This window comes from Lactuca serriola, chromosome 5 (assembly GCF_051521515.1).
Source record: "Lactuca serriola cultivar US96UC23 chromosome 5, Lser_US96UC23_V15, whole genome shotgun sequence".
Lineage (NCBI taxonomy): Eukaryota > Viridiplantae > Streptophyta > Magnoliopsida > Asterales > Asteraceae > Lactuca > Lactuca serriola.
Window position 1 is genome coordinate 32,510,735 of NC_136412.1, and position 11,465 is coordinate 32,522,199.

At 36.0% G+C, this 11,465-nt stretch overlaps 2 protein-coding genes across 2 annotated transcripts; both read right to left on the reverse strand.

The window, feature by feature from the left end:
- Positions 1–4,069: 4,069 nt before the first annotated feature.
- LOC145049415 (uncharacterized) lies at positions 4,070–5,299 on the reverse strand. Its single transcript, XM_078997828.1, has 4 exons — positions 5,156–5,299; positions 4,770–5,033; positions 4,522–4,644; positions 4,070–4,324 (listed from the first exon to the last, which is right to left on the reverse strand). The coding sequence occupies exons 1-4, from the start codon at positions 5,297–5,299 to the stop codon at positions 4,070–4,072; spliced, it is 786 nt and encodes a 261-aa protein (XP_078853954.1).
- Positions 5,300–5,352: 53 nt separating this feature from the next.
- On the reverse strand, positions 5,353–5,955 carry LOC145049416 (uncharacterized). The gene is made up of 2 exons (XM_078997829.1): positions 5,781–5,955; positions 5,353–5,678 (listed from the first exon to the last, which is right to left on the reverse strand). The coding sequence occupies exons 1-2, from the start codon at positions 5,953–5,955 to the stop codon at positions 5,353–5,355; spliced, it is 501 nt and encodes a 166-aa protein (XP_078853955.1).
- Positions 5,956–11,465: the final 5,510 nt, after the last annotated feature.

Here is an 11,465-nt window from a genome sequence, read left to right on the forward strand (position 1 = left end):
AGCTGATAATAAACATATTGCAACATAAAACTCATTTTTGGGCTATAATTGTCAAATAAACAAAAGTTGGGTTGAAAATTGTCATTCACGGTTTTCTTAAGGACCAAAAGAGTCAAAACAGTAAAAATAAATGTTTTTATGAATATTATACTCTTTAAAGGACTAGAAATGTAATTTGTAGCTTAATGGGCCAATTTTTGGGCTTTTCGGCCCATAGGCCCAAAAATTACGAAAATATGGTTTTCAAGGGATTGAAATGGTAAATTTCCCAAAACATGAGGTAAAAAAGGTAAACAAAACTATTACAGGGGTTAAAAATGATTTTTTTCCAAAAAGGATAAAAAAAATGTTAGAATTTTGAAATTTGAGTCACGCGAGCCCTCGGACGTTTCCGTCGTCTGGTTTGGGGATCTGACACCTAACAAGAAGATCTAGTCTTTAAGTCTCAAAGGGACCCAAAAGTTCATCTTTTTCATCTTAATCCATTAAGTACAAGTCTCTAACTTTCCGATTTGAATCAAAATGATGTTTAAATAGATAAACTTTCCAACTTTATCCATAACAAGGTCACAAACTTTCAAGATCTAAACTTATGCACTAAAATAACCAAAACCTCATAACATCCAAAACTAGTTAGATCTAACAAATGGATCATCAAAATTGAAACTTTATACCTCTAGAAGATAGATCAAGGTGAACAAAGTCCAGATCTACAATCTCCAATGCAACCAACACTTCTCCAAGAAGTTCCTTCTTCTCCAAGGTGCACCATGCATACTCAAAAGCACTCAAAAACACCTTATTTTAGCACACAAGGCTCAACTAGGGTTAGGGTTTCATGGAAGGGGTGTTGGAGGGGTCGAGGATGAGAATGGAGTGGGTTTAGGGGAGTTAAGGAGCTTAAATAGGGCTCAAACCACGAAAATAGGATTTGGGAACTGATTATGTATGCCCAACGTACTTCTGTTATGCCCAGTGTACACAGGGTGCCTAAGTACGCCCAACGTACGCCCCTCTGTATGCCCATCGTAATCAGCATAACCCAAAACTGACCAAACTTCAAACAAGCATAAATTCCTCATTCTAACTCTGATTTTGATGTTCTTTATATTCACGGAAAGGTAAAGAGAATCTCTACATGTCTATCAACTCATCATTTCCTTAAACCTTTGAGAACAAAAATCCAAATTTTATAAAAGCCTGAACTGACACTTTACCGAAATACCCCTTGGCGCCAAAACACAAATCGAACTCCCGGGTCATCCAAATTACATTACCCACACCCAAATGAGTCTAAATCTATTTTCTCAAAGGCCCTAAGCCTTATGATACTCGGTCTTCGGGTCACCATCCCCACATAGGAAATGATTCGGAACAGGGCGCTACACATGACTTGCCTCATGAATTGCTATAATCTCTGCATGGTTAGAAGAAGCAGCAACTAAAGTTTGTTTATCAGAACCCCAAGAAAGTACTACCACCTCCATAAGTGAATAAATAACCTATTTGGGATCGAGCTTTGTGCGGATCAAACAAATATCCAGCATCTGCATAACCAATTAACTTCGCATTTGATGAATTTGAATAGTATAAGCTCATATCCATTGTTCCTTAAAGATATCGAAGAATGTGTTTGACTCCATTCCAATGTCATCTTGTTGGGAAAGAACTATATTTTGCTAATACATTTATGGAAAAAGATATATCAGGTCTTGTATTATTAGCAAGATACATTAGTGCACCAATAGCACTAATATATGGTAGTTCGGGACCCAAGACGTTTTTCATGTTTTTCACAAGGTCGAAATTGGTCCTTTTTAGCATCTAAGTGTCTTACCACCATCGAGTTACTCAATGGATGCAATTTCTCCATATAAAACCTTTTAAGCACCTTTTCTAGATAATTGATTTATGTACAAAAACTCCCTTTTTGGTGTGCTCAATTTGAAGACCCAAACAAAATTTCGTTTTCCCAAGATCTTTCATTTTAAATTTTTCTTTCAAACAAGAAGTGGTCTTTTCCAGTTCTCTAGAAGTTCCAATTATGTTCAATTTCGTTTTCCCAAGATCTTTCGTTTAAAATTTTTCTTTCAAACAAGAAGTTGTCTTTTCCAGTTCTCTCGAAGTTCCAATTATGTTATTATCACAAATTTTGATCTGGATCTTTTTATGAATACAGATGGGCTTAATGGATCACTTTTATAGCCATCTTTCAACAAAAATGTACTTACACAATTGAACCACATACGACCAGATTGTTTCAATCCATACAAAGATTTATTTGATTTTACCGAATATACTTCTTGAGAATTAGAAGTGTGTGCTTCTAGAACCTTAAACCCTTCTGGGATTTCCATATAAATATCTTATTCTCAAGTGAACCATATAAATAGGTACTAACTACATCCATCAGACGCATATCTAGTTTTGCATGTGTTGCCCAACTTATTAGATAACATAATGTAATTGCATCAACCACATGAGAGTATTTTTCTTCATAGTCAATTTCGGGCCTTTGGGTAAAACCTTGTGCAAAAAATCTTTTTTTCTATCTCACAACTTCATTTTTCTCATTTTTTTTTGCGCACAAAAACCCATTTGTGTCCTACTGGTCTTTCTCCATTTGGTGTACGGACTGCAGGTCCAAAAACTTTTCATTGAGTAAAAGAATTAAGCTCTTTGTTGATTGCATCTTTCCATTTGGCCAATCTTTTTTGTTTCAACATTGCTCTATAGATTCAAGTTCAAGATCCTCTTTTTCTTCCATAATCTCGCACGCAACATGATATGCGAATTTATCGTCGACGGATGTCTTATTTCGGTTCCATCTTATTTCTGACATGACATAATTTATTGAGATCTCATCATTTTCATAATTCTAAGGTATATTAGTTTATTTTATTATGCCATTGGGCTCTTCTAGAGCTTCATTAATCTTTTCAAGAGATTTTGTTTTCTCTTTTGGATCATCAATTGTATTTGCTCCCTTTTGTTTTCGAGGATTTTTATCTTTGGAACTGGCTGGTCTTCCACGCTTTAGATGTGCCTTAGATTCATTTGTAGTTGTATTTTTTCCTTATGTGATATCAATTCTAATTGGAGCATTTACAATTGGTACATGAGACTTTGTTACTCTCTTAGGGCCAGTGAATGCATCTGGCAATTGATTTGCTACATTTTATAAATGAATTATCTTTTTCACTTCAAGTTCACATTGACTTGAAAGATGATCTAAATGTTGGATTAGGTGTCTAAACCAATAACTAAATTGGTATATACTTAAATTGTTAACAAAATCCTTTTAGGTTGCCCTCAAATCTGGTAATTTAATTGGATGACTTTTAGAGAGAGAGATTGATTTATTAATTTATTATATGATTAATAAATAGCAATAAATGATTTTATTAATATGTAATGAGAATAATATATTACTTAGAAATAGTATTATTTAATTAAGGATTAATCATAAATTAATTGAAATTAATTTTGGGATTAATTAGATTAATTGAAATTGCAAGGACCTAAGTTATAATTGTTCAATAGTTGAACAACAGATGGAATCTAGAAGAGTCCTAGGATGCCCGAGGCTTCCTTAGGGTTCTAGAATATGCCTTGGAGATAATTAGGAAACCAGATAATTAAGATATTTTAATCAAGTAATGGTTATCAAGGATTCCTAATGTAATTATAAAAGGGACCTTAGGGTTAGAAATTTTGGCCACTCCTTCTTATCAAGAGATAGCCGAAATTCACTTCTCATCCTCTCTCCTAAGAAGTTTTCCTAGTTGTTAGGTTTTGGATATGAACGAATAGAGGCACGAGATTTCTGGTGCTAGATTCCAAGGTTTTTCAATAAGGATTGTATGATTGTTAGTACAACAATCAAAAGGTATGTAATCTTCTATGAATTTCGAAATTAAGTAGGGTTATAGGGGTCTTGCTTCAATAGAATGTTACTTTAATAGTGTTATAATGAGATCTAATAGGTTACATATACCCTTAAGTGTATAAAGATTTATTCGCGTTATTGCATGTAAAACTCATCATTAGCATCAGAGCGTATGCTTATCTAACAATTGAATGTACATTGCTTAAACATGAACAAAACCCAAATTGGAGGAAAGACAGAATCGTCATTCTGTTGCGGCGCCATGTCATGGTGTTCTTCCGTCACCTCAGCAAATTCTTCTTTTTCAACGGCACAAATCAAAGCAAAATTCAAAATATCATCATCCATCTGATTTCTTAAATTTGATTTCACAAGCTTCATAGCTGGAAAACATCTCTCAACCGTTGCGGTTGCAACGGGAAAACCCAACATCAACTTTACTAATCGATACACCAATTAAAAAGAAATATGTTTTCTTGTTTCCACCATAACTCTAGAAAGGTCAACGATTCCATTCAAGTTAGAAACCGAGCATCTTCTTCCATAACATCATAATAAAAATCAAGTTGTTGCACAAGATTCCTCATTTCCTTCTCCGTAAAATCATTTGGATATAACATACTCAATTATACTAACTTTAATGCGTCGAATTGAGAAAATGAGCAACAAGGGCTCAAAGTCGCTAGATTTGTAAGCAATTCGGATCTTGTCTCGCTAAAACGATCAAGGGAATCTTGAAGTTGTATATCAAGAACCTTGTTAAAGATATCAACTTTATAATGATGTAGATCGTTGTTGTTGGTATTTTCTCTCCAGTTCCTTGCATAACTTTCCAACATGTCTACTTTATAGTTTCATACTTTTCACAAAAAGTATATACTTCCTCTAAAAGATCTTCAAATCCATCATCTCTAAACTTTTGCAACTTTTTCTTTTTCAGTTGCACCAATGAAACCGCTTCAAGGATTTCTTGATCTTTTTGAAGAGCTTGAGACAACATATTTGTAAGCTCTAAATTGTGCAACATCAAGTGCAAATAAAACTCAAAATCAAATGTTTCGATATACAAAGTAATATCACGTGCTTGGCTCCGACAAAATCCATTTATACCTTGCTTTTCAACATATTCAAGGACATTAATAACCTCCGAGAATAAATAAACCAAACTTGACATTGTTTTATAATGAGAACCCCATTGTTTATCTTTGGCTCGTATAAGTGAAAGCTCTTGGTTTAAATTTATCCCAGTTTCAATTTCATTGTTACCAATTGCTTCTTGCACTCTTTTTTATAACCTTCTAGAATCATATCTTTTTTATGACAAGAAGCACAAACCACATTCATAACAAGGGAAAACATATCGGAGAAGTTTCCAACACCAGTGTGGTTTCTTGCAATTACCACAACCATTAATTGAAGTTGGTGAAAAAACCAATGTACATAAAAAGCCAAAATTTTATCTTTCAAATTAAAGCTTTCAATCCATTGTACTCATGTGATATATTGCTTGCTCCATCATAACCTTGTCTTCTTACTTTTTTCATTTTCAATCCATGTTGAGAAAATAAAAGGTCTATGGAATATTTAAGAGATTTGGAAGATGTATCTATGACATGAGCAATGCCTACAAATCTCTCCTTAACAAGCCCAAGTTTATCAACATATCGCAAAAACACGGTCATTTGTTTTTTCTTTGATATATCACTAGACTCATCAACTAATAGTGCAAATACATCATCACCAATTTCTTGAAAGATAGCTTTAAGTATTTCTTGCGAAAAGCAATAACCTTTTAATATTTGGTGAAACCACTTGATTATTCTTTGGAATACTTTCTAATGTAACTTTACGAACATCCTCACAAAGTTTCCGAACTACTTTTATTGTTTACAAGAATTGTCCTCTATGCAAAGACATTTTCGACTCGTCATGTCCACGAAATGGAATGCACTATTAAGTAAATGTTTACACACCTCAACGGAAGCATTTAATCGGATGCAATACTCTTTCCTTGCGCTTTCACTTTGCCTATGAAAGGCGACATAAATGGATTGATGTTGTTTCATTGTATCTTTAAATTTCTTTAAGGCTTTGTCGTGAAAACTATTAATCCTACCAACATGCCTCAACATAAATGAATTGATGTTGTTTCACTAGATCTTCACATTTCTTTAAGGCTTTGTGCCCCAAAAGTCTTTCTGATTTGTTCCAACCATCAAAGCCCCTCAGTGACAAGTGCATCATTACCGGCTTGTTGTCCAATATTATCTCTAAATAAATAACAACATAAACAAAATGTTTTATTCTTCTTAATCCTATACTCTAGCCACTTACCATATTGATTAAACCATGTAGGGACAAAACCTCTTGGCTTGTTCCCAATTTTTGTTTTTGAGAATTTATGTCTATGTGGTTGACAACTAGGGCTGTTCAAAAGTATCCGCATCCAAAAATCCAATAAAAAGTTATCCGAAAATTATGATATTTGAATTTTCGGATATCCGAATTTTTGGATTTGGATTTATAAATTTTTTGATATTTCGGATATTCAAAATCCAAAAATATGGTTTTTTTTAATTACATTCTATGTTAATATTTAAATCGTAAATTGAGAAGGTATATACGTTAAGATTAACAAGTCTGCATCATTTGTCAATTTTCATGCTCTCGTTGCTCACTAGCTGTGACCGTTTTTCAAAATTCGTACTTCCTATTCTTTCCATTCTCCAAAGTCCAACTATATGTTTCTTCATGTATTACAATTGATAACCATCAGATATATGTAGTTTTTTGGATTCACTTGAAGAATGGTTCATCTAGCATTTAACTAGACTTCTATTCTTTAATTTAGTTGACTTATATTCTCTCTTTTCTCTCTAATCTCCAAATTCATATTTTGGTATTGTCTTATAATCCTTAATATTTAATAACTATTAGTTTATTATTATGAATATCTAGCATTTAACTTTGTCTGCGATGCCAGTAAACATTAGCCACAAATGCACTAGAATCGTCAAATGGGTTTTTCTTTGTCTGAACTTTTTGCTTTTGAATGCTAAAGTAACACGTCCATTCATTTGTTTATCGGTTAAATGGTGCTTATACCTATTTTCATAGTGCTTAGTTGGATTGGAAAACAAAATGCCGTTGACTCTCCGCAGTCTTAATGGACCTTTATTTATGGGTTTAAAAGTCGTGAAGTATATGCCTTCGGGCTAACTATAAGCTCGATTTCTTTGGGCTAATTAATGGATATCAGCAATTTTAAAAAGTCATTTCGAATTTTCATCTTTCGACAAAAAGACAAATCAAATAAGTGGGTCGTTGAGGGATAGGCTTTTTTTTTCTTTCTAATATTATGATATCGAGTTTAAATTTCGAGAAAATGTTTTTTTAGACGTTTACTTTCTTTGTAGTGAAAACACCCTCAAAAAAAATTTCTTTCTAACGAAATCAAGCCTAAAAAGACATCTGTCATTGGCTACTTCTAATTTACTCGGTGTTGTGGGTATCTGAAGCGCTAGAAATGATTTGAATTTCAATAAGAAGAGATTTTCACATTATAGAACGGTGGATGATATTCAAATAGCTTCGTTTAATTGGCTAAAGAATAGATCTAAGTTTAGTTTTGTCTCTTCGTTCGATTAGTGTGTTTCTCCCTATTATGCTTGTAATAAGTAACTCTTTTTGGATTGGTTTTTTGTGCTAGCAGCTTGCTAGTCTTAATGCAGTTGTCGTTCAAAAATAAATCACTTACGATTAGTCATGTGAGCCATCTTGAAAGATAATTCTCAACAATTTCCCTTTGATAAAGCTTTGATCTTAGTCTTCTTGAGAAGGCGAAGAGAATGGATACGAAGTTCACTTAAAAATAGTTTTCAGTGGAATATATATATATATATATATATATATATATATATATATATATATATATATACTATCTTATAAAAGAAATCTCACTATTTTTATAAATAGATTCAATATAATAATAATGTTTTTTTAAAACGTTCAAATCTCTAAGAGTAAAATACAAACAGATTTGAATAAAATAATATTAATTTTGATGATATACAAAACACTTGACCATAATTACAATTACTTAATGCATTAAGTACCTTCACTCTAGCTTTTGACTCGGCCCTTTTAACCGTCCATGACCGATTCTATGTTAAATCATGAGATTTGTGCAAATATATCTCGATTCTCTTTTTTCTATGTTCCGTGATATCAACCGCCGAGTACACCACCACAAATGGGAAGCTTCATCGGCACCTTCGATAATCAAGAAATGATAAACTTTCACCACCATCGCAACAAAGTCGTCGTGTAACAGTCCAAATTTCACAAAAAAAAATTCGTTAAATAATTAGAAATATCAATCATATTTGTTTCCAAAAATCTCATTACATAACCACTTTGTTTAAAAGTTCACAATATCCAAATACTAAGTGTGGAAATACTGGAGAGTACACACTGTGTCATCAAGTCGGGCCCTTGCCCTTCGAACCATAAGTACCGCAAACACCCAACAAAACTATAGGCACACGCTTAGTGAGTTTCCCAAAAACACATGAAATACATAACCACAAAATGTCATGCATATATATATATATATATATATATATATATATATATATATATATATATATATATATATATAAGTTTGCCATGGACTCCCTCCATGGTCTTCATTCGGAATGACATGAGCTACCCCCATGGTCTTGTATCCCAGAGCCATGGGCTCCCCCATGGTCTTCACATATGTCAATCAACAAACCATTGTATAATCAATCACTAAACATCGCACAATAATAATGGGTCGGCCTTGGTACCTTCGACCCATGGGTGTAGTGAGAAAACTCACATCAGTTTGCTGAACACAATAGTTGCTCGCCTATCAGTCTGAAACCTCACACTGAACAATGGTACAAATAACCCTAAATGAGGATTATAATTCAACCTAATCAAAGAGTCCCCAAAACCTAAGCCTAAGTCCTTCCATGGTGGCCAAAAAGTCTTTCCTATACTAATGGGCATATGGTCTAAGATATAAGCTATTAATGGGCCACATGGCCCAATAAGTCCCAACCAATACCACTATGGCCCAAAACAGAATAACAGACCACTAACTTTAAATGGGACCATACCCAAAACTGAATAAGGCCCAAAAAGCTCACAAGCCCATACGAAGCCCAACCCCATCTGAGGTGCATACGCCTAACATACCACTCCAGTACGCTTAGCGTACCGAGCCCCTTGGCTCATCGTACACGATATTACGCCCCGTCGTACAAGCAGAATATGCACCAACGACCATAAAGTGCTTAAAACTTGGGATTTCAACGTCAAACTTCAGATCTTAGTCCATTAAGATGTCCTAGGGCATAAAGTTGGAAAGTTTATGCCCTTTTATGCCATGAGGGACCCCAATACTTCATTCTTCCCATTAAGACCTCAAACTCATACATGGTCTCAAAACAACCTTCAATATGGCACCTTTATGCATCAAACATGCTCAAAGAGCTTAGATCTAACAATCCTAGTCTCTAGAGTTGCTCAACTCATAAGAGAGGGTACAAATAACCAAAAAGGGACCTCATAACAAAACCCTAACTCAAACTAACAAAAGAGTTGACAAGTTTATGGCTTTATACCTCCAGAAGTTCCTCAAGATGCACTAGATGCAGGATCTAGAAGATCAATGACACCTAAGACTTGATCATCACCTTCTCCTTCTTGAATGCTCTCTAAAACGGCCACCAAAACACTCTTTATGCTCAAGGATCACGCTCTAATGAAAATCTAGGGTTAAGGGACGAAATGAGGCTATGGAAGCTAATTAGGGTTTGGTCCAAATGATATAAGGTTGTTTAAATAGGGTGCAAATCAAGAAATTAGGGTTTTAGCCACCTGCTGCGTATACTCCGTTTATCTACTCGTACGCTCAGGATACGAGCCTCAGCCACCCGATTCGCAACTCTCACATACGCTAAGCGTACCAAATGTACGCCCAACGTACGGAAGGGCCCTTTTTGCCAAAATGAAAATACTTGAAGGTTGACAATGGAATACCTGGATTGGAGTGTTACAATTCTCCCCCACGTGAACTAGACTTGTCTTCGAAGTCTGCTGCCATGAATAGATCTGGGTAATGCTCTCGCATCTCGTCCTCCGGCTCCCAAGTCCATTCGTGTAACATCCTGTTTATTAAATAAATAAATAGATGAAGATTTGTAAATGAATAGTAATCTTAAAATCCATAATATCTAGTATGGTGTTGGTTTGGAGAGCTAAATGTTATTATTTGGATTATTCGTGGGTTTAAGTGTTAATTTGAGACTTATTTTGTGAAGATCTTATAAGTCAGGGATGTTTGGTATCATTTAGACCTAATATGAAAGGATTTATGAAAGCAGGGGTTGAAAAGTAAATTCTGGACCTAAATTGAAAAGGATTTGTAGAGGGAGGGGCTGCTTAGTAAAATTCGGACTTTATTTGTAGATGATTTCAGGAGGCAGGGTTTAAATGGTAAATATTTGATTAAGATTAAAAGGAAATGTTATGGGGAGGGACCATTCCTGCCATTATGGTAATAAGTTTGGGTGGTGACGGGTATATATGCAATGTAACCCTAACCCTAACTCACCATCTACAGCCGCCACCTCTCCACCCTTATGTCCCCTTCACCGGCCGCCACCTACTCCCCTTGTTTCTCCGACCACTGAGCCACCGATGTGCCACTCCACTGAAGACGTGAGCCGTCACCTCCAACCGTGGATGCCGGCGAGACTGTGTATTGTCGTATCCTCCTTTGCCGACGATGATAAAGTCGCCGCCATCGGTGGACGGCTCCCACGCTTCCAATGTTGCAGCGCCGCAAATGGCTTTCTTCCCTCCTCTGCATCATGTCATTGCGTCGCTGCCACCTTCCAGCTCCTGCTGCCGGACGTCGTTAGTAGCAGAGAAGAACCACCATGGCGGTTGGCCATGATGGTCGTCGCTATCAACACCGATGCTGCTGCTAGTGTGTTGCTGTCGTCGCCGCCCACCACAGGTGGGTGTTGGGTTCGCTTTGCAAGCAAAAACGCATGCGTATGTGTGTTTCCCCTTGTAGTATGTGTTGTGTGTGATTTCAGTTGGCCGGAAAATCGAGAACAACCACCACCACCGTGAGGTGGTGGCTACCACCATCTAGCACCGCCGGCCACCACAAGGGTGGTTGTGTGTCTTTATTTTGGGTTAAAGCATTGTAAAATGTAATTAGTGGTTAGAATAATGAAAAGAAACTCATAACCAGCACCGTGAGGTGGTGGCTGCCACCTCCTGCCGCCACCAACCGCCATGTTGGGTGGTAGTGTGCTTTGCATGTGTATGGATTACTTTTGGGATACTTGGACTCGATTGGACTAGAACCCTAACCACTACCATGAGGTGGTTCCCGTCGCCGTGTGCCGCCATTGACCGTCACAACCCGAGGTAGTAGTGGGTGGTGCCCGACTTAGGAAAATCCTAATTGTCCTAATCAAACCCTAATGGGCCTAAGGACTTAGATTTTGGGCTTAATTGGATTGTAATG